This window comes from Carlito syrichta, unplaced genomic scaffold, assembly GCF_000164805.1.
Source record: "Carlito syrichta isolate Samal-C Ts95f unplaced genomic scaffold, Tarsius_syrichta-2.0.1 Scaffold104744, whole genome shotgun sequence".
Lineage (NCBI taxonomy): Eukaryota > Metazoa > Chordata > Mammalia > Primates > Tarsiidae > Carlito > Carlito syrichta.
Window position 1 is genome coordinate 160,315 of NW_007048840.1, and position 23,949 is coordinate 184,263.

Consider the following 23,949-nt stretch of genomic DNA (forward strand, 5'->3'; position numbering starts at 1 on the left):
AACATGGAGCCAGGTCTCATGTGCTGAAGGGCATCATCGAAGCTCCAACGATGACGAAAGGACGCGGCCGCATTACAGAGCGTGGCAGCGGGTTATTCGGTCGCGCGTGCTACAGCCACACAGATGCTAAACATCCAGATGCCGAAAGTACGCGCCGACGTCAGCACAAAGGTAGCCTTAAGCCTGAGATACCACATCTCCAGAAACGAATCGCTCGGCCTCCACCTGATGGCTACTCTTCACCACGGTTGACAAAAATAAGCAACAGAAACGGTATCAACTCCAAGGCATTGGCTCACTGCCCACCATACATTTCAAAACAAAAAGATGGATGGACTTGGGGACTCCAACCATGTCTATAGGTCCCGGGACCTTGACTGTGCCTTTGTCACTGCCGGCTGACTGTGTCACATTCTAAATCACTAACCAGCGGAACACACACCACCCTGTGCACAAAGGCTTGAGCACATCTGTGAAATTAACTTTCCAAAGTTTGCTTTAAAAAAAGCACACACTCAAGCCAGGCTCGGTGGCTCAGCCTGTAATCCCGCGCCTTTGGGAGGCTGAGGTGAGTGGATTGCCTGAGCCCGCGGGTTCGAGACCCGCCTGGGCGGCGGGACCTCATCTCTACAATAAATAAAAAAATCAGCCGGGCGTGGTAGCACATGCCTGTAATTCCGGCTACTCCGAAGGCTGAGGCGGAAGGATCACCGGAGCCCAGCGGGCGAGGCTGCAGTGGCCGGGAGCGGCTACTGCACTCCAGTCTGGGTGACAGAGTGAGACTCCAACTCAAAAAAAATAAAAATAAAAATAAAAAAAAGCACACACTCATCACCCTAGAAAGCATGACTAAACTTAAGCACCCAACCTTGCAACACAATTATTAGCACAAAATGCCACCACGCTGAGCCATGTGCAAGCTGTAGATGCGAGCACAAGTAAGAGGAACAATCTCCAGGAGACAGACAGAAGCACTAAAAAACCAGGCTCAGACTTCACCATAAAGACAGAGGCAACAGCTTTTATCAGCACGCCCTACCGCCGTAAGACATAACATCTGAATAAACTCTAACCAAGTAAATACAAATATTAACCATAAGAAATCAAACCATGAATACAATGCGCTTTAATTGAATAACTAGGATCTAATATTCTCATAGTTAAGTAACATGAACATGCAATTCATTAAATCTGAGATTTTGTAAACAGCAAACTTAATGGCTCTGAGATTTAACTTGTAATTCAAAGCAGCATTACCTCATCTGTCACTGGTTGCCGTTTTGCAAAGTGTGAAACTATCTGAGTCCACTAGTTCTCGAAGTCACATAGCAAAATTCTTCTCGAAGTCCCCAGTACAACTTTTTTTGTCTGAATCAGGCCCCGCAAGAGCATGTGTCTTCTGAGACCGCGCTGAAGAAAACGCCTCTGGGTCGAATTTAACTTGTCACTGGATATCACTGTTGCTCCCCACAAATCCATTTGGAATAGAATTTCTCTGGCAATGGTGAACTTTATCTGCTCCTCCTCCCCCCCTGCCTACGAGTCACAGTTTCCTGGCCAGGCGCCCAACAACAGTTACTCAACAGCAAACAAGCCTACGGACTCAAGCACAAACCTTCTTGGGCATCTGTTTTCGCGTGAGTCTGTCTAGTGGTACGTTCAGAGTTTGCTGCAATCAGGCAGATAAAAAGTCACAAGTGCTCTTTCAGAGCACAGACTGAGACAGAACCAAAAGGCATGTGTCCCTAGATGTGTATATTTTCACTGCACTGGAGAACGCTATCAGGTAGGTGAATTTCCGCTGAAAATCTAATCCTGAAGCGGGTTCCTGTTTCTGCGGCCAGCACCCTCGTTTCCCCACTCAAGCTTGGACTCCAGTTCCCGTGTGGGTCTTCCCTCCCCCAGACCCATGCCCTGTCGTCTCACAGGGCCGCCTGAGACCACCGATGTCCCTGGAAGCCACGTCTCCCCGCCGGTCTCCCTGCTGCAGACCCCAGGGCCTCGTCAGCCCCCGCGGTCACGTCCCAGGCGCTCTGCCCGCACAGAGGCCAAACGACTGCTCGGAGAAACAGTGGGGGTGCATGCCAAGCATCTGCCACTACCCGTGACAGGAGACACTCGGACGCTGCAAGTACTGAGAAGCGTTCGTGGCAACTTCATCAAGGAACTCTGCTTGCTGGCTGTAATGATTTTAAAAGCAGGCTCGCGTTTTGTCTCATTTTTCTGGTCATTCGCTTTTATTCGATTCTGTAAGTGCATCAATTTGAAACCGACTGGAAACTTCTTGTACAAGCAGGCCCTCCCTCAGATAGTCTGAAGCCCAGCTCCAGGGCCTTCACTCTCCCACTCTGCCGACCTTTCGCCGCTGCTCACCACCTCTCCGGCCTACACATTACAAATGTCTGCATCTTCAGGGAGTTCAAAACCTTCTGCCTTTCTGCCAGATTCAGTTGGGCCCTACAATGCACACATCACACACCTTATGCTCTAACCATCACAGCAAACCACTTGCTACTTCCAACGCGTGCTCTCAGGCTTTGCTTATCCTATTTGCCACAGCTAGTGACCCTCTCTGCTATCTCTTATTCAAGACACTGCATCTCACATGGTTTCTTCAAGAATCCATTCTGGCTCTGCCACAAACTATGTGACAGTGATGTCTCTGGGTCTCAAATTACTTTTTCACTTCATGAAAGAAGTTTAATCAACAACTGAAATTCTACAAAGTTGTGACCCATGTGAGAGGCTTAAGTATTCAAAATCCTGTATTTTCAGCCAGGCACAGTGGCTCACATCTGTGGTCTCAGCACTTCAGGAAGCTGAGGCAGAAGGATTACTTGAGCCCAGGGGTTCAAGGCCAGCATCGGCAACATAGTGAGATTCCGTTTCTACAAAAAAGTTTAAAATTAGCCAGGTGTAGTGATGCGTGTAGTCTCAGCTACTCAGGAGGCTGAGGCAGGAGGACAGCTTGTACCCAAGACTCTGAGGCTGCAGTAAACCAAGAGAGCACCATTGCACTCCAGCCTGAGTGAGAGTGAGACCCTGTCCCTAAAAATAAAAATAAAAACAAATGTTGAAACCAAAATCCTTTATTTTGGCATTTACTATAAATTGCCACATACATAAAACACATGGATGGTTCTCTTATTCTTCACTGGATTATGCAACTCAAGACCAGGAATTTTAGCCTTTCCAACACCTGGCCTAGGGCCTTGTCAATTGCAGAGACAATACTTAACTGAACCAAAAACTAAGCTTAAACTAGAAACTAAACAGTAATCAGTGGTTGGGAGAGGCCACGGGGAGGAGGGGGTGGGAAGTTTCTGCCAATGGGCATGGGCTTTCTCGTGGGGGTGATAAAAATGTTCCCAAATTAGACAGTGGTAGTGGCTGCACAACTCTGTGAGTATACTAAAACCACTGAATTAACCACTTAGAAAGGCAAATTGAAGGGCACGTGAAGGGTGGTATCTCAACAAAGCTGGTGTCAAAAAAACTTAACAGGAAGACCTCAGTCTGCTACTATGCCTCTATTCTTCAGTACAAAGTATGCTTAGCAATCTAAAAAATATCATAGGTAAAAACTTTATGAAATGGGTTCTTAAAAGTGGAAAGTTCGGCCGGGCTCGGTGGCTCAGCCTGTAATCCCAGCACCTTGGGAGGTCGAGGTGAGTGGACTGCCTGAGCCCGCGGGTTCATGACCGCCTGGGCAACTTGGTGAGACCTCATCTCTACAATAAATCAAAAATCAGCCGGGCGTGGTAGCGCGTGCCTGTAGTTCCAGCTACTTGGAAGGCTGAGGCAGAAGGAACTATAGAGCCCAGCAGGTCGAGGCTGCGGTGGCCGGGAGCAGCCACTGCACTCCCGTCTGAGTGACAGAGTGAGACTCCAACTCAAAAAAAAAAAAAGTGGAAAGTTCAGGCCGGGCACAGTGGTTCAAGCCTGTAATCCCAGCACTTTGGGAGCTGAGGCAAGAGAACTGCCTGAGTCCAAGGGTTCAAGACCAGCCTGGGCGACTTGGTGAGACCTCGTCTCAACAAATAAATCAAAAATTAGCCGGGTGTGGTGGTGCATGCCTATAGTTCAACCACTTGGAATGCTGAGGTGGAAAGATCGCCTGAGCCCAGCAGGTCGAGGCTGTGCTGGTCATGAACGTGTCACTGCACTCCAGCCTGGGTGACGGAGTGAAACTCCAACTCAAAAAAAAAAAAAGAAAAGAAAAGTTCAAATACCATGGATATTTAGAAAATAATTGGAATCTTTGATTAGATTATAAAAGCAGGAGTCATTTAGTAGCATTAGTTTTGTTTTCATAAATCCTAGCCAATAACTTCTTACTCTCTGGTTTTAGCACTCTCTCCGAGAAACACCCTCAGGAGGGACAAGTTCTGCTTACCAGATTGTGCCAGAAGAACAGCAGCCCGCAGAGCAAACAAACATGTGAGTGCTTACAAAGACAACACATGAATGATAACACTCACTTTACTCACTCATGTACTCAACATTAAGAAGTTCCAGAGAAAAGTCAGTATAGAGGCATACATAGAAAAAACCTTAAGATGATTAAGATCCAAGATGCCTTCAATTATAACACTTTCCCATAGAGTATTAAATACAGTAAAACAAAAAACCTTACCCATACTATATACCAGAGAAAAAAGGGAAAAGGCTGGGCTCAGTAGCTCAGTCTGTCATCCCAGCACTTTGGTAGGCCAAGGCGAGTGGATTGCCTGAGCTTGCGGGTTCAAGACCAGTCAGGCAGCTTGGTGATTTACCATCTCTGCATAAATAAGAAATTAGCCAGGCATGGTAGCTCGCACCTGTAGTTCCAGCTACTTGGAAGGCTGAGGCAGAAGGATCGCTGGGCCCAGCAGATCGATGCTGGGGTGGCTGTGAGTGTGCCACTGCACTTCAGCCTGTGTGACAGAGTGAGACTCCAACTCAAAAAAAAAAAAAAAGAGGGGGGAATAATACCCAAGAAGGCAGAGCCTTGTAGAGTTCACAAAAGGTAGGCTATCGGCTCACATCTATAATCCCAGCACCTTTGGGAGGGAGAAGCAAAAGGACTGCCTGAGCCCAGGGGTTCAAGACCAGTCTGGACAACTTGGTGAGACCTCGTCTCTACAACAAAGCCAAAAATTAGCCGGGCATGGTGGCATGCAACTGTAGTTCCAGCTACTTGGGAGGCTGAGGCAGAAGGATCGCTTGAGCCCACTGGGCCAAGGCTGCAGTAGCCATGAACGTTCCACTGAACTCCAGCCTGGAAAACAGAGTGAGACTCCGATTCAAAAAAAAAAAGCAGGCTATCAAAGGGCTATATTCATAATATGAGTAAAGGGGAAGTATATCTGCACTGTAAACAGAGCCCAGAAAGAGAGCTGTACATCTCAGGGTGGATACTTGGTCCAGGGAAAGGAGAGACTCCCACGAGAATCCGAGCAAGTTTTGTGGGCTGACCCTACACTACCAAAGGGCTGACATTGCCCCCAGGTGACTGCAAGATGTGAAAGCAAATCCTGGAAGAATTCAACTTGGATTCTAGGTGGTATGCCGCTAGAAACAGCCCAATTTGAGAGATGTTTAAATGTATGCATACCACAAAAATGACAAAATACTAAGAGAACTGAAGATATGTATATTATCTGCCCACCAAAGATTTTAAAGCACACATTAAGGAGATTCATTAAAAATGTTTGAGGAAGAGACATGAAAATTCCCTTCACCCTCATTCTCAACTGGAGAAATGGGGATCACTGGACAGGATGGTGGGAACAGGAGAGGGCTGGCCACCAACGAAGACAATACAAGTCAAGGGAGAAACCAGAGACGACACTGGTACTTCCAAAACCAAACGTACTATTCTAAAACCTCACTCTAGTGAAGTGCAGGTGTTTCCTTGCTCTTTTTTCTTATCCTCCTCTAAATTGTTTTTCACTTTTTCTCTTGGATTTTTGAAAGACCAGTATATGCACACAGGATAATTTATAAAATGTATTAAAATTTCAAGGTTGAAGTCTGTGAAACAGAAATTAGGAAAGAAATATAATCATCTACATTAGTATTAGGCCAAATTAACAAGTGCACTGCACCTATGATGGAAAAAAGGTCAAAACCCAGATTTTTTTTTTTTTTTTTTTACTCAGGGTCTCACTCTAGGGCCCACACTGGAGTGTGGTGACACAATCACGGCTCACCACAGCCTCAACCTCCTGGGCTCAGGCGATCCCTTCTGCCTCAGCCTCCCAAGTAGCTGGGACCACAGTCATGTACCACCACGCCTGGCTGAGTTTTTTATTTTGTTGTATAAACCAAGTCTTGCTATGTTGTCTAGGGAGGAATCCAACTCTTGGGCTCAAGCAATTCTCCCACCTTGGCCTCCTAGTGCTGGAATTACAGGTGTGAGCCACTGCGCCAGGCCCCAAATCCAGAATTTTAAAGTAGAAACAAATAATAAAATTCATTTTGGTCTCTTACCTAAAAGATAGCACCTCCACTAATAAACAACAATTAAACATGACGTAGATAGAAGACTACATTTTTTTCCTGCATTACATATCCTAGGAACACCCATGTTTTCCCCAAAGACATTCCTTTTTATATGAATACTTCACAACTTATTTACAAAATTTTAGACCAGGTGCAGTGGCTCACACCTGTAATCCCAGTACTTTGGGAGGCCAAGGCAGAAGAATCGCTTGAGCCCAGGAGTTCAAGACCAGCCTGAGCAACATAGCGAGACCTCGTCTCCACCAAAAAAAAAATTAGTTGGATGTGGTGACATGTGCCTGTAGTCCCAACTATTCGAGAGGCTGAGGCAGAAGGACTGCTTGAGCCCAGAAGGTCAAGGCTGTGGTGAGCCATGATCACGCCACTGCCCCCTAGCCTGGGCAACAGGGTGAGATCCTATTGCCCCAAAAAAATTCACCCATTTTAAGTGTAAAGTTTGATGAGTTTCAACAAATACAGCAACTACCATAATCAAGAGGCAGAATTCTTCCTTCAGGCCAAAGCATTCGCTCATGTCCTTCTGCGAAGCCCTCCTCAATCCCCAGCCCCAAGTGTGTGCTTTCTGTCACTGCAGTCTTCATATGAATGGCGTTAAATGCTCTTCAGCTGTGCATCGGCTCCTTTTACTTAGCACAGCCTTTCTGCAGTTCTTTCACTCCTGTGTATTCCATTGTGTGGGTACACCACAATCTGCTCATCCACTCAGTTCGTGGTCATGTGGGTTATTTCTGTAGTTTCTGACAATCACAAACAATGCTGCGATGAAGTCACACAAACTCCGTGTGAACGCATCTTTCCATTTCTCTTGGGTAAAAAACGAAAAGCAGAATAACTAGGTCACGTGCTCAGTGCACGCTTGGCTTGAAAAGGCATGTCCAAAACGCCTTTTCTATTCTGCACTCTCATAGCACTGCACACACCGGCAGCGCTCATCACGCCAGCCATCCTAGCATGTGTGCAGTGACATCTCACGGTGGTTTCAACTCGCATTTCCCTGATGACTAACGCACATCTTGTCAGGTGCTTATCTACCATATCCACTTCTGTGAAGCATATATTCAAATCTTATGCCTATTTTTACACTGGGTTGACTTATTATATTACAAGAGTTCCTCATACCTTTCAGACACAAGTCCTTTATCAGATATGAGTGTATTGGGAATATCTTCTCCCAGTCTATGATTTGCCTTTACCATTATTAATGATGTCTTTCAAAAAGCAGAGGGTTCTTTTGTAATTTTGATGAAGCCCAATTTATCAATTTTGCCTTGTAATTTTTATGAATTTTATCTAAAAAATCTTTACCAAGTTCAAGGTCACAAAGATCATACTTAAGTCTATGAACCATTTTGTTTTGTTAATTTGAGATTGGGTCTCTCTCTCTTTGTTGTTCAGGCTGGAGTGCAGTAGCATGATCATAGCTCACTGTAACCTTGAACTTCTGGGTTCAAACAATCTTCCTGCTTCAGCCTCCCAAGTGGCTGGAACTACAGGCATATCACCATTCTTTTTTTTTTTGTAGAGATGAGATCTCACTATGTTGTCCAGACTGACCTCAAACTCCTGGCCTCAAATGATCCTCTTGCCTTGGCCTCCCAAAACACTGGGATTACAGGCATGAGACAATGTGCCTGGCTATTTTTTCAATTATTTTTATATATAGTTTGAGGTAAAGGTCAAGGTTCATTTTTTTTCTGTATGAATATCCAGTTGCTCCAGCACATGTGTCAAAATACTAATCTTTCACCGCTGAGTCACCTTAACCTCACTGCTGAAAATCAACTGATTTCACATGTGTGGTCTATGAACTCCCTATGCAGCTCCGCCAGTTACACAAGAGTATGCCCAAGTAGGCCCAGAATTTATTTATAAAGAATTGCGCATTAATTCTTACATGTTTACACTTCAGTCACCTTCCAAGCACTCTCCATCTGGCGCAACACACCTATCGAGAAGCTTTTTCCATTCTCAAAACAGTTTTGGCACTCGTCAGTTTCGATGCCTTTCAGTGCTTCTGCCGTCTTTTGTTTCACCTCTTCCACCTCTTCCACACGGGCGAAACTTTTCCCTCTGGGGACTTTTTTCATCTGAGAAAACAGAAGAAGGTCGCGTGGGGCGAGATTGGGCGGCCGGGAAGGGCGGGGCGGGGTCATGCCGTTTCCGGTCAAACCTGCCGGACACTCAGCACCGTGCGGGCAGGTAAGTGGCTGCCATGGCGGAAGGACACATCGCCTGTCACCTGCTGGCCACAACTCAGGACGTTTCTTCTGCAGGTTTTGATGCAGCTTTCCTAGAACTCTGGTCGGCCACCTGACTGGGAGGAACAAGTTCCGAGTGCACTACAAGGGGCCACCTACAGAAAGGTAAGCCCGAGTGTTTTTCTTCAGTCCCACCTCATGTGCTTATCCTGACACTACTAGCACGCTGTCTCAATCACCAGAGGGTTACACAAAGCTCGAGCATAATCGTCGGTGATTTAAGTCTCACGACAATATTTTCCTATTACTAGCTGGGAAATATATCATAGACATAAAATGATAACAGACTGTAGTTAATATTAATGTCATACTTACAAAAACAGTGAACATAAGAATTACTGTCATCCCAAAGCACAAAATCTATCCATTTATTTCTAAAGACAGAATAGAGAACAAAAGATAGCCGATTTCTTTAAATACGTGCATTCCAAATGCACCTGTTCACGATCCAGTCAGACAGTACAGGAATTGTCCCCAGGCCCCGACAGATAAACCTAAAAGAATACCTCAGACCTTATAGTGTCCCTTAGCTTGTATATGTCCCTCTAGTTTCTCTTTCTAACCAACCAAGTCTAACACTTTACCATAGGGGGAAAATTAGTACTAATTACTCCCCAAGAATTTTAATTGCATCCAGAAATAGAGTTCATGCTATATCCATAAACTAGCTTTATAAACAACCATGAGTACAAGACTGACAAAACACCAACATCTATGATAGTCCTTACCATAAAAATGGTTTAACAGCTGCCGATTTGTAGCCAGTGCTAAAGGAAAGAAAATATACAAACCTAAAGAAGCAGTCCTTTCATAATTTTCACATTTTAAAAAAAACCTTAAAATTCTAGTGGTGTCATGAAAGGTCTAAAAATAATGCAGAATTATTTACACCCCTGATTGTTCTCTTTATTCTCTTGTGAGATTTAAAAATAGCAGTAAAGTGGGTCAATTTTATTTTGTTCCTAATAAACACATGATTACATTAAAATAAACTGTAAAAGCAAAGTTCTGGAACCACATCAAAATTTATCACAGAACAAAAGAACTTGAAAAATAACTAATAGCTTCCAGAAAATTAAAATTAATATTTTACTATATTTTTAAAGATTTTTTTTTCAGAGATCTATGCCCTCTTTTATCATAAGGAATGTCTCTTTAGAATTCTAGCTATGCCGGAAGGCTAGAAATGAAATCATCAAAGGCAGGCCCGTTATTAACTTGTCACGTATTAGGGAGGTCACAAAAAGAGAATCAGTAATAACTCAGACTCTGACGCCTAAGAGAAAATGATACAAAACCAAAAATCTAACGCAGGACTAGTTTATATTGCAAACCAAACAGAGATTCTACTCCATTTTGTGCCCACACTGCCAGAAAGAAACAGAACCATTGGCTGCTTTTCATTAAATCTTTCACGCCATTTTGTAAAGGTACAATTTATTTTAAAATGCCCTTGAGCTTTTAAACTTCCCTCAACTCTTCGGTAAACCGCCGTTTGTGTCTAATCTTCATAAGCACATTCTACTGAAAAACAAAACGAGTGTCCCAGAGGGTCAACAAAGGACTCATATCTTACTAAATTCCTATTAAGACACCCATCCCTCAACGCCTTCTTTCAAAACAGCAACAGTAACTTTACAGTAGATTTCACATGAAACACTCTAAGCTTTGGGTTGAATTTCTTTCAATCTCTGCCTCTGCCTCCGCTCTCAGACTGTCACCACTGCTCACTAATCTTCCAGTTCACTCAGATGACACCCCTTCACTGAGAAAAATGAGAGAGAAAGAGTAATAAACTCACTTACCCTTCCTTAGCCATTCTCAAAGACTGACTTCCTCTGGAGGAGAATTCAGGATCAACAAACAAGCTTCCCTGATCTCTTGAGAACTGTAGCTCATTTGTTAAAGCACAGAGATCCCAGGCCCTGGGAGGCCCAACCAATTCGGGCAAACTGCCCAACCCTAACTAGGCAGTATCTCAGGGACCAGCACCCTCACTGCCCAATACTAGAAAACTCAAGCATAACAGAAAAAGATCGGAGACCAGGAAAAATAATTAACGGCCTGAACTGTTTAAAACTGGCCAGTTAAGAAAGGAGACAATCCAAACAGCAAGTTCCGGTAAGAGACAGACAGGAGTCGTCACTGGCAAACACAGAAAAAGCAAATTTACCCCCTAACGAGGCCCTCCAACAGTAGGCAAACAATGTGAGTTTCACAGAGTTGAGCGGCCCTGGCAGGTCAAAATCATTTTTAGTTTACTCCGAGGGAGAAAAGCAGGACAAGGAATCTGACGTTTTAATTACCAGTTAAGGCATTTCCTCCCTTAGAAAATGACAACGTGAACCATAAGAGAAAAGTATTTACGAGCCCATCACATTACAAGGGAACCTAGACTCTTCCAACACAGACACCTTTTTGCTGATTTCAGTAACTGCCTCTAAGGAAAACATCTGTGTTCACAAACATTCCTCTCAATCGTCTGAAAATGTCAACTCATGTGAAGATATTTACAGATCTCTGGCATATGGGACAAATCCAGAACATTCTAAAGGTAATTTCAAATCCAAGAGCAGATGGGGTTGGGAAGAGAAACACAGGCAGCATACCTGCCTCCTGGCCACAGCAATGCCCGGAATTATGCACCAGGAAGAAAGAGACAAGCCTGCTGGAGCCTAGGAACCCTGAGACGGCAGGGAAGTCCTCCTAGTGGCCATCTGAATCACAAATAAAATACACAGCCCTTAAGCAAACATGGCCTGAATTAACACATTAAAAAAATTCCTCATAGCTTGAACATTACCTATCTTACCATAGAGCTCTCCTCTGGTTAAGATGTTTAAATAGTCACCAAGTAATTAAAAGCACCATTAAACACTACACATCTGAAATAAAATTATCTTCCGTTGACTTAGAAGAACAGCCCGGGTAATAAGGCGAATGAGCACTGGAGCTACTCCACGTTCTGCCTTTGGAACCCCGAACAGGTTATTTCACCTCAGCCTGACCTTTTTAACACACAGAGGGGAGGTAACAGCTAGTAGGGTTGTTGTGGGTCCCCTGCAGTCACTCCAAGAATGGTTGAAATTTGGGGGTGGGGGCAGGAAAAGCAACCAGGGAGTCAGGCATTGCCTCACTAGCATATCCCTTGGGAAATACTCTATAAAAATCCAAAAAAAAAAAAAATCTGAATTCAAAATTTTACACAAGCATACAGACAGAATATGAGAGAGTGCGCGGATCCAAGAGGGTGCCAACTTCCCATGGACTCCCTGATTTCCAGCTTCTGGTAAACAGCTCAGTGTGGTGGAAATCCATGGAATGACTATTTTAAGACTTCACAGGCCAGGCACGGTGGCTCACACTTAAAATCCCAGCACTTTGGGAGGCCGAGGTGAGAGGATTGCCTGAGTCCAGGGGTTCAAAACCAGCCTGGGCAACTTGGCGAGACCTGTCTCTACAATAAATCAAAAAATTAGCAGCCAGGCACAGTGGCTCAGTCTGTAATCCCAGTACTTTGGGAGGCCAAGGCAAAAGGACTGCCTGAACCCAGGGATTTGAGACCAGCTTGGGAAACTTGGTGAGACCTCGACTCTACAATAAATCACAAAAACTAGCCAGGAGTGGTGGCGAGCGCCTGTAGTTCCAGTTACTTGGAGGGCTGAGGTGGAAGGATCACCTGAGCCCAGCTGGTCGAGGTTGCGGTAGCCGTGAGCATGCCATTGCACTCCAGCCTGAGTGACAGGGTGAGACTCAAACTCAAAAAAAAAAAAAGACTTTACTGGCACAGAGAAAGGAAAACAAAAAGTCTTACTTGAACACAGGGTACACACTGACAGAAGCTTCCTCGTCTAAATGTGCTTAGCTCTCAACCTCCACGTATATCTCTACAAATGGTTCACAAGTGTCAGCGTGCCGGGTAACAGTGACACAAGACACACAGGGCAGTCCTTAACGCAAAGGCACCCAAAGCCTAGTAGAGGGAGCCCTCTAAGAAGCAGTTACCCAGCAGTGTGTGGCTGCAATGTTTTTTGTTTGTTGTTTTTTTTTTTTTGAGTTGGAGTCTTACTCCGTCACCCAGACTGGAGTGCAGTGGCCGTTCCCGGCCACCGCAGCCTCGACCTACTAGGCTCCGGCGATCCTTCCGCCTCAGCCTTCTAAGTAGCCGGAACTGCAGGCGTGCACTACCACACCCAGCTGATTATTTATTGTAGAGATGAGGTCTCACCAAGTTGCCCAGGAGGGTCTCGAACTCGCAGGCTCAGGCAATCCACTCACCTCAGCCTCCCAAGGCACGGGGTTACAGGCTGAGCCACCGAGCCTGGCCAACTGCAATGTTAGACATGCATGTGACAGAGGGGCACATCTACACCTCCTGGTGGAGTCTATGGAAAGGCAGGATGAGGTGTGTTTTTTAAAAACTGTGCTAAGCTCTTTACGATCTATTATCTGATTTGATCCTTGCAATAACTCTGTGAAGTAGAAAGTATTCCGGTTTCAAAGATGACAAAATGGAAGTCTACCAAAGGTAACTACTGTGATTCTGAAGAAACAGATTAATCAAGCTGGGCTCGGTGGCTCAGCCTGTCATCCCGCGCCTTTGGGAGGCTGAGGTGAGTGGATTACCTGAGCCCGCGGGTTCGAGACCCGCCTGGGCAACTTGGCAAGACCTCGTCTCTACAATAAATAAATAAAAAAAAAACCAGCCAGGCGTGGTAGCGCTCACCTGTAGTTCCGACTACTTGGAAGGCTGAGGCGGAAGGATCGCCGGAGCCCAGCAGGTCGAGGCTGCGGTGGCCGGGAGCGTGCCATAGCACTCCAATCTGAGCGACAGAGTGAGACTCCAACTCAAAAAAAAAAAAAAAAGAAACAGATTAATCCAACAGACTCACCAGAAACTCCTGACCACCAGGCTGCCAGCATCAGCAGGTGCTACATATCAGCAAGCTAAGAAGTGGGTGGAGAACATTGCACCAGAAGAGCAACCACAAACGGAAGCAGAGGGGCACAAGCATCACGATGTGTGGAAACAGAACCACCAGATCCGCCTCAGAGTCAACAGAATGAGGCTGGAGACGGGAGCTGCCCAACACAAAGGCGAGAAGGAAAAGGCCAGGGTCAGGGGACCCAAAGAGGCTGGAGCTTGCTTGCAGTGCTGCCACCACAGGGTTCAAGCCAGACAGTGCCATGACACTTGCGTGAAACTGAGGACAAGGCTGAAGGCAGAGACACACAGGGCCACTGACGTAGCCTACGAAGTGAAGACACAGGCCTGGACTAGGGCCGAGTACCAGGAATTACAAGGCCAGAATCCAGAAGTGCGCAGGAGACCCATGCCGCAGTGTGTGTGTGTGTTCAAACAAGCGATGGCAGCCTGGGTCTGACGACTGCACGACTCCCCACTTCCTGGGCGACGGTAGAAATGCTTCCTGACGCATGCACAGCAGTCGTGTTTTCAAACACTTTCAAAAGGAGGCGCTTGGAATATAACCAGGAGTATACTTCTGGTCTTTGACTTATACCAAAGTTCACTAAGATTTAAATTAATTTTTGTCTTTTGTGGGTTTTTTTTAGTCAGTCTCATTCCATCTCCCAGGCTACAGTGGCACACTCACGACCACCCCAGTGTCGACCTGCTGGGCTCCGGCGATCCTTCCGCCTCAGCCTTACAAGTACCCAGAACTACAGGTGCATGCTACCATTCCTGGCTGATTTTTTGATTTATTGTAGAGATGAGGTCTCACCATGTTGCCCAGGCTGGTCTCAGACCTGCAGTCTCAGAGAATCCTCTCACCTCAACCTCCTAATGTGCTCGGATTACAGGCTCGAGCCACCGCACCCAGCCACATTTAAATATGTACTATACAACTGGACACTATAAAAAAATGACATAACAAGATTTGAAAACACATTCCAAAATGGAATTCTGAAACAAAAGAATTATAAAAACCAAAATGTTAAACTGTGATGAATAAACATAACAGATTAGACTCAAAAAGAGAATTACTGAACTGGAAGGTAAGTCAGGAAAAACCTTCCAGAATGTGACACGGAGAGAAAAAAGGATGGAAAATACAAAATAAAGGTAAGAGAAAATACAGTCCTGAAGTCTAACATATGCTTATTAGAGTTCAGAACGAGAGGAGAAATAGAGGAGGAACAATATAAGATGAGGACTGAGAAGTTTTCTTTTTTTTCCTTTTGGCATCAAGGTCTCCCAGGTTGGAGTGCAGTGGGGCGATCATGGCTTATCACAGCCTCGACTTCCTGGGCTCAGATGATTCTTCACCTCAGCCTCCTGAGTAGCTGGGACTACAGGCATGCGCCACCACGCCCAGCTGATGTTTTCATTTTTTCTGCAGAGACAAGATCTCATTATGTGCCCAAACGGACCTCAAACTCCTGGGCTCAAGAGATCCTTCAGCCTCATCCTCCCACGATGCTGGGATCAGAGGCATGAGTGAGTGAGAAATTTACAAAACTGATTAAAGACAAACACAGACTGAAGAGGTCCAATGAATCCCAAGCAGGATAAATAAAAAGAAATTCAAAGTTTACGACCGACCAACTTTCTGATATGCCTTTTGCATAATTTTGAATTTTCAAAGCATAGTACTGCCATACAAAAGAATATTACATATGATAATGACGTTATAACATAGGATGTATAACATAGGATGTATTATATACTATATTATATATATATATATGGTATTATACAGTAATGTTATATATTGTGTTAAAAAATAAAACCATCAGCCGGACTCGGTGGCTCAGCCTGTAATCCCGCGCCTTTGGGAGGCTGAGGTGAGTGAATTGCCTGAGCCTGCGGGTTCGAGACCTGCCTGGGCAGGCGAGACCTCATCTCTACAATAAAATAATAAAAAAAATTAGCCAGGTGTGGTGGCGCGTGCCTGTAGTTCCAGCTACTTGGAAGGCTGAGGCGGAAGGATCGCCGGAGCCCAGCAGGTCGAGGCTGCGGTGGCCGGAAGCGGCCACTGCACAAAAGTCTGGGCAACAGAATGAGACTCCAACTCAAAATAAATAAATTAATTAATTAATTAAAAAAACCATCAAAATATAATTTTATTATTTTTTTGTTTGTTTGTTTGAGTTGGAATCTCACTCTGTCGCCCAGGCCGGAGTGCAGTATCATGCTCACAGCCACCTCAGCGTCAACCTGCTGGGCTCCAGCGATCCTTCCGCCTCAGCCTTCCGAGTAGCCGGAATTACAGGCGCACACTACCATGCCCAGCTGATTTTTGATTTATTGTAGAGATGAGGGCTCGCCTGCCCAGGCGGGTCTCGAACCCGCGGACTCAGGCAATCCACTCACCTCAGCCTCCCAAAGGCGCGGGATTACAGGCTGAGCCACCGAGCCGGCTGTTTTTTGGTTTTGTTTGACATGGCAAGGGTGAGTCAGTTCTAAAACTATTTAGATGTGTTATTAGATTAAGCAAATGAGAAAATACATTGATGATGCTGGAGTCAGGGCTCTCACTGTGGAACAAAGGGTATACAAACATGGGATGAAACCTTCTTGGAACAGACTAGAATCGGAAGTAATGGTGTGAATTCATGATTTCTAAAATATGTGTAAGAATGTGTACCCAATGAAAATACCCTTCCCAAAGACAAGGACATCTCTAAAACAATCCACTCAACAACAGTAGAATACACAATCTTGTCAAAAGCATACAGAAGATTATCCAAGACAGACTATACAGCAGTCCGTAAACCAAACCTCAATAAAATTTAAAGAATCGAGCCGGGCTTGGTGGCTCAGCCTGTAATCCCGCGCCTTTGGGAGGCTGAGGTGAGTGAACTGACTGAGCCCGCAGGTTCGAGACCCACCTGGGCAGGCGAGATCTCATCTCTACAATAAAATCAAAAAATTAGCCGGGCGTGGTAGCATGCGCCTGTAATTCCAGCTACTCGGAAGGCTGAGGCGGAAGGATCGCCAGAGCCCAGCAGAGGTCGAGGCTGCAGTGGCCAGGAGTGGCCACTGCACTCCAGTCTGGGCGACAGAGTGAGACTCCAACTCAAAAAAAATATTTAAAGGATCTGAAATCATGCAAAACATATTCTCCAACCACAATGGAATGAAAGTACAAAATCAATAACAGAAGAAAATTTGGGATATCCACAAATATGGAAAGTAAACAACACATTCCTAAATAACCATGAGGTGAAAAAGAAATCATAAGGGACATTAGAAAACACAGTCAAATGAAAACAAAAGTACAATATAGCAAAATCACTAGGATGCAGCAAAAGCAGTGCTCAGAGGAAAATTTATAGCTGTAAATGCATACAACACAAGAAAGAAGCCAGACACAGTAGCTCACAATTATAATCCCAGCACTTTGGGACGCAAAAGCAAACAGACTGCCTGAACCTAGGGGTTCAAGATCAGCCTGGGCAACTTGGCGAGACCTCGTCTATACAATAAATCAAAAAATTAGCCAGGCATGGTGGTGCATGTCTATAGTTCCAGCTACTTAGAAAGCTTAGACAGAAGGATCACCTGAGCCCAGCAGCCTGGGTGACAGAGTGAGACTCCAACTCAAAAAAAAAAAAAAATCTTAAATCAATAATCTAACCTAAACCAGGCTCAGTGACTCAGCCTGTAATCCCACGCTTTGGGAAGCTGAGGTGAGTGGTTTGCCTGAGCTCACGGGTTCAAGACGTGCCTGGGCAACTTGGCAAGACCTCATCTCTACAATAAATCAAAAAATTAGCTGGGCGTGGTAGCGTGCGCCTATAGTTCCAGCTACTTGGAAGGCTGAGGCAGAAGGATCGCCGGAGCCCAGCAGGTCAAGGCTGCAATGGCCGGGAGCGTACCACTGCACTCCAGTCTGAGCAACAGAGTGAGACTCCAACTCAAAAAAATATATATCTAACATTTGGGCAACCCCCAGGGGTCCCTTCCCACCCTGGGAGCTTTTCTGTCGTCTCAATAAATCCTGCTTTTAAAAAAAAAAATCAGCCGGGCCGGGCTCTGTGGCTCAGCCTGTAATCCCGCGCCTTTGGGAGGCTGAGGTGAGTGGATTGCCTCAACCCGCGGGTTCGAGACCCACCTGGGCAGCAGGACCTCATCTCTACAATAATATCAAAAAATCAGCCGAGCGTGGTAGCGCATGCCTGTAATTCCAGCTACTTGGAACGCTGAGGCAGAAGGACTGCCGGAGTCCAGCAGGCGAGGCTGCGGTGGCCGGGAGCGGCCACTGCACTCCAGTCTGGGCGACCAAGTGAGACTCCAACTCAAAAAAAAAAAAAAAAAAAACCTGACCTTCTACTGTAAGAAACTACAAAAAGGACAGATTAAACTCAAACCAAGCAGAAAGAAGCAAATAATATAGATTAGAGCAAACAAAATACAAAATGAAAAATACTGGAGAAAAATCAATGAAACTAAAAATTGATTCTTTGAAATCATAAACAAAATTGACAAACACTTAACTAGACTGGCAAGCAAAAAAACAGAGACAACTCAAATAACTAAAATCACGAATGAAAGCAAAGACATTGCTACTGACCTTACAGGAAAAAAAAACAGATATAAGTGAATACCATAAACAATTGTATGCCAACATATTGGGTAACTGAGATGAAATGGACACACCTAGAAACACACAAACTACCAACAATGACTTTAAATAATTTAGAAAATCTGAAGAGATGTATAATGAGTAAAGAGAGTATGCCAATACCCAAAAAATGTCCAACACTGCCAGGTGCAGTGGCAAGTGCCTATAGTACAGTTATTCAGGAGGCTGAGGAGGGAAGATCACATGAGGCCAGGGGGGCAAAGCTGTAGTGCATCATAATCATGCCTGTGAATAACACTCCAGCCTGGGCAACATGGTGAGACCCCATTTCTAAAACAAAACAAAACAGCTTCCAAGAAAGAACAGTTGAGAAGTGATCACGTCACAGCTGAATTTTACTAAATGTTTAAAGAATCGCCATCAACCCCTCTTGAAGCCTTCAACATGTAGAAGGGGCGGAACGGTTCTCAAATCGTTCTAGGATGCCAGCAATACACTTTGATACCAAAACCGGACATCAGAAGAAAAGAAAAACACACAGGCCAGACCCAGTGGCTCAAGCCTGTAATCCCAGCATTTGGGGAGGCCGAGGCGAGTATACTGCCTGAGTCTGCAGGCTCGAGACCTGCCCAGGACCGGCAAGACCTTACCTCTATAAGAAATCAAAAAGAAAAAGGAAAAATGAAAATATACAACAATATCCCATATGAATATAGACATAACATTCCTCAACAAAATACTAGTAAACCAAATCCAAGTAAAAGAATTACATGCCTGAGCCCACGGCTTCAAGACCAGCTCGGGAAACTTGGCGATACCTCATCTCTACAATAAATCAAAAATTAGCTGGGTGTGGCAGCGCACACCTGTAGTTCTGGCTACTCGGAAGGTTGAGGCGGAAGGATCGCCGGAGCCCAGCAGGCGATCCAGTCTGAGTGACAGAGTGAGACTCCAACTCACAAAAATGAAATAAAATCTCATTTTATTTGAACATATTTATGTAGAAATTGACAAGCTGATCCTAAAATCCATACGGATACAGAAAGGCTCCAGAACAGCCAAAACAGCCTTAAAAGGCTGGCCAGGCACGTGGCTCATGCCTGCAGTCCCAGCGCTCTGGGAGGCAGAGACGAGAGGACTGCCTGAGTCTACGGGGCCATGATCAGCAGGGCAACATGGCGAGACTTCATCTCTACAATGAATAAAACAATTAGCCAGGCGTAGGGGCACACACCTGTAGTTCCAGCTGTGGTAACTGTGGGCGTGCAGCTGCACTCCAACCTGGGTGACAGTGAGACTCTGACTCAAAAAAAAAAGAAATTAAAATGTGGTGATTTCGACCTTTGGGGGTGTGTATTTCTATGAATTTTAACACATTTGTAGACTCACATGCTAACCCCCACAATCTAGAATCAAAAAGTTCTGTAACTCCAAAAACTCACCCCTGCCGTCCCTGTGTGATCACCCCTCCCCTCCTTAACTCCCAGCAGCCACTAAGCTGCTCTCCATCACTACTGTCTTGTCTTTTTTAAAATGTCACATAAATGAAATCCTATAGCAGGACCCCTTTTAAGACTGGCTCTTTGACTGAATATACATGTCTCTGAGAGTCCAAGTTGCTGTGTGTATCACTAGTTCATTCTTTCACCTGAGTCATATTCCATTGTGTAAATATACCACATTTTGTTTATGTATTTAGCTGTTGAAGAGCATTTGGGATGTCTCCAATTTTGAGCAACTATAAACAGAGATACTATAAACATTATTCATGTACAGTTTTTGCATGAACATCAGTTTTATGTCTCTAAAATAAATGTTTAGAAGTGGGATTGCTGGTCATTAACAATAAAAGCTCTCTAACTTTATAAGAAACTACGAGCCGGGCTCGGTGGCTCAGCCTGTAATCCTGCGCTTTGGGAGGCCGAGGTGAGAGGATTGCCTGAGCCCACGGGTTCGAGACCTGCCTGGGCAGCGAGACCTCATCTCTACAATAAAATCAAAAAATCAGCCGGGCGTGGTAGAGCGTGCCTGTAATTCCGGCTACTTGGAAGGCTGAGGCGGAAGGATCGCCGGAGCCCAGTAGCTCGAGGCTGCAGTGGCCGGGAGCAGCCACTGCACTCCAGTCTGGGCGATGGAGTGAGACTCCGACTCAAAAAAAAAAAAAAAGAAACCGCCAACCTGTTTCCCAGAATGGCGGTCCCCTCTTGCCCTTCACCCACATCGTATGGGCGTTCTAATTGCTCCACATCCTTTGGCAACACTTGTTTTTGTCAGGATTTTTTATTTTAGCCACTGTGACAGGCATATCCATAATGGCTTTAATTTGCATTTCCCTAGTGGCAAAAGATATTAAACGTGTTTTTATGCTTTCTGTATATCCCCTGTAGTGATGTCTCAAGGTCTTTCTTAATTGGATTATTTTCATAGTGTTAAATTTTAGAAGTTAATACTTAGAGTCTGGATATAAGTTCTTGTCAGATGTGTGATTTCCAAATATTTTCTCTCTATCTATAGCAGCTTTACACTTGATAACGAAAAACTTTTTTTTTTTTTTTAGTTGGAATCTCACTCTTGTCACCCAGGCTGGAATGCAGTGGCCCACTCACGGCCACCGCACCCTCAACCTGCTAAGCTTAGGGGATACTTCCGCCTCAGTCTTCCAAGTAGCTGGAACTAGAGATGCATACCACCAGGCCCGGCTACTTTTTGTGATTTAGTGTAGAGACAAGGTCTCACCAAGTTGCCCAAGGCTGGTCTCAAAACCCCAAACTCAGGCAATCCTCTCGTCCTGGCCTCCCAAAGTGCTGGGATTATAGACTGAGCCACTGTGCCTGGCCCTAAAAACTTTTTTTAAAAAACTCAAATGTCCAACAAGAGAAAATGATACACAAATTGTGGTCTATTACAGTAGAATGCCACACAATAATTTAAAAGAACAAATTCCTAATACATACAAAAGTATGGATGAACTCATCTCCCAGTCATTACATTGAATAAAAGAAGCCACACTCTTCAAGGTGAAATATAAATAACATCTGAATATAAATAACATTTCCTCAACATGGCATCTTATAATAGGATTTCAGTCAACCTAAGATCTGCTATCTTTTAGGTTATCTTTCTCCTCCACGCCACCAATACCACCAATTTTCTCTTTCATTTTGCTTTCAGGTATACTTTGTTTCTGGAAGAGCACAGAGGGAATGGTAGCAGAAAAACAAAGTGAGACCACTCTGGAATCCAATATCTTCTTTAAATAAAGTTTGGAAATCTGTATCCTATAATATCTCAGCACGTTATAAAGAGCAACTTGTATCTGGAGTACACGGGAATATATGTGATGTAACGAAAGGTTATGTCACTGAAAAATTTTTTTAATTAAAATTCTTTATTTGAAATAATTATAGATTCACAAGTGGTAGTAAGAAATAAGATTCCATGTACCCTTCACCCAAGTATAGTACAATGTAACAACCAGGAAACTGACACTGATACAACTTACTACCTTATTCAGATTTTATCAGTTTTGCACGTGTGTGTGTGTGTGTGTGTGTGTATTGATACAACCACTAGAGTCAAGAAACCAGTTTCATCACAAGGATTCCTCGTGCTACAGTACCCACCTCCTCCTTCCGCCCCCTCAATCCCAACCCAGACCATTAACCTGTTCTCAATCTCCATAATTCTCCATCATTTTGTCATTTCAAGAATGTTATAGGAACGAACTCATACAAGATGCAACCTTCTCAGATTGGCTTTATTAACTCAAGGCAAACGTTCTTGAAAGACAACAAAGCTGTTGCATGGCATGTATCAATCGTTTTTTTCTTTTTACTGTTGAATAATATCCCATCCATAGACTGTTTGGGTTAAATAAATAAACTAAAAAAATCTGACCAGTCCCTGAATCCTCCCTCATCTGTCACTCCTTAGGAATGTGAAACACTAATAAAAGCATTACAATGACATACTAACAAAAACATTTTAACACAGTTTGGATGTCCTACCTCACTCTCCTTATTCTGACAAGATACATCCCCTATGTATATTATTTAAGGAACATGGCTCCTTAACATTCCTGATAACTTATATTTTCTACATCATTTCTTACAAAATGGCTATTAAAATTTGAATATCTATTTTAGTATTTGACCCACACTAAAAAATGACAGCTTATTCAGCATGACTAGTGACAAAATTTAAAAGCTTAATGACATTCATATGACATACACAAGAAGTTAAGAGAGAATAAAGATGTATCAACCTGGCAGTCTGTGTCTACATATATCCTAATATCTGCTTTCAGTATGAGGCTAAAAAAACCATCATAAACATTTCTAAACCTTCTAGTGTGCCAAGCTATAGGTACTGCAAAATTATTTTTTATATGTACACAAATCTTTTTCTCATAAAACACATATAATAAATTTACTTTGATTTGAGAAGAAACTTTGGTTTTACTCTGACTCTAAGTATTCAACAGGTTTAAATAGACTAGTATGGCTTTGGAGGCCTAAATTGCAATTTGAAAAATACCTTCAGATACATAATTTTAGATAAATATATAAATTTCAGGTAAATACACAAAGGTCTTTAAGAACTTTAAAGACAAGGTAAATGTCTTTGAAACACAGCAGGCCAGAATTGGTGGCTAAGCCTGTCATCCCAGCACATTGGGAGGCTAAGGCGGATGGATTGCCTGAGCCGGCGGGTTCAAGACCAGCCCAGGTAACTTGACAAGACCTCATCTCTACACTAAATCAAGAAAAATTAGCCAGGCATGGTGGTGCCAGCCACTTGGAAGACTGAGGCAGAAGGATTGCTGGAGCCCAGCAGGTCAATGATGGGGTGGCCATGAGAGTGCCACTGTACTCCAGCCTGGGTGATGGAGTGAAACGCCAACTCAAGTAAATAAAATAAAAAATAAAACAAGGCAAAAGACTGGTTAACAAAAAATTCACTTGCCTACTTAATCAAAGTTCAGTTTAAGATAAAAATCGTTGCTAAGTTAATAAGCTGAGTTCATAAAGAAAACAGTCAACTCCCTGTCTCGAGACAGAAATCCTGCCGTACTATCATCACTAGGACTTTTCAAGAGTCAGACCACGTACCTGATATCAGCATCCTGGGGGCAGTCAGTGTGGAGGGCAGGTAAGAAATCTACCTGCTCCATTCCTGGCTTTGGTAAACACAAATTCTGATCTGCAGTGATCACTATCAGATTTAGGTGTTAAACAAGGAGCAGTTTAAGAGGCGATGACGTCCGAGCAGCTCAGCCTATCTTCTGACCATATAGCAAAACATATTCCAATGAAGGGTTTGGCTGATGACTATCCTCGGCCCAGAAAACTAAACCACCAGAACAAGGAAATAGAGGAGGAACAACATTGTACATTCCCAAGGCCAGTTTCCTAATGATGAAACATGACCATCAGCTCCATACTGAGACTTGGAAGACTAATATCGAGCAAGAAAAAAAGCTGGAAGTCAGAGGTTTACTTACTTAGCTAAGAATATTCAGCTTATTTAAAAGGGAATTCCGCCGGGCTCGGTGGCTCAGCCTGTAATCCCACGCCTTTGAGAGGCTGAGGTGAGTGGATTGCCTGAGCCCGCGGGTTCGAGACCCGCCTGGG

The 23,949-nt window shown here is 44.2% G+C and overlaps 1 protein-coding gene across 2 annotated transcripts in view; it reads right to left on the reverse strand.

Moving 5' to 3' along the window:
- Positions 1 to 23,949, reverse strand: part of NT5C2 (5'-nucleotidase, cytosolic II) — an 81,613-nt gene that overhangs the window by 44,677 nt on the left and 12,987 nt on the right. The window contains exon 3 of one of the 2 annotated variants that reach the window (XM_008065941.1): positions 9,494 to 9,532. In XM_008065941.1, coding sequence (XP_008064132.1) covers positions 9,494 to 9,532 — 39 coding nt within the window. Of the gene's footprint in view, positions 1 to 9,493; positions 9,533 to 10,570; positions 11,101 to 23,949 lie in introns of those variants that run through there. The other variant, XM_021716219.1, reaches the window with a different exon arrangement.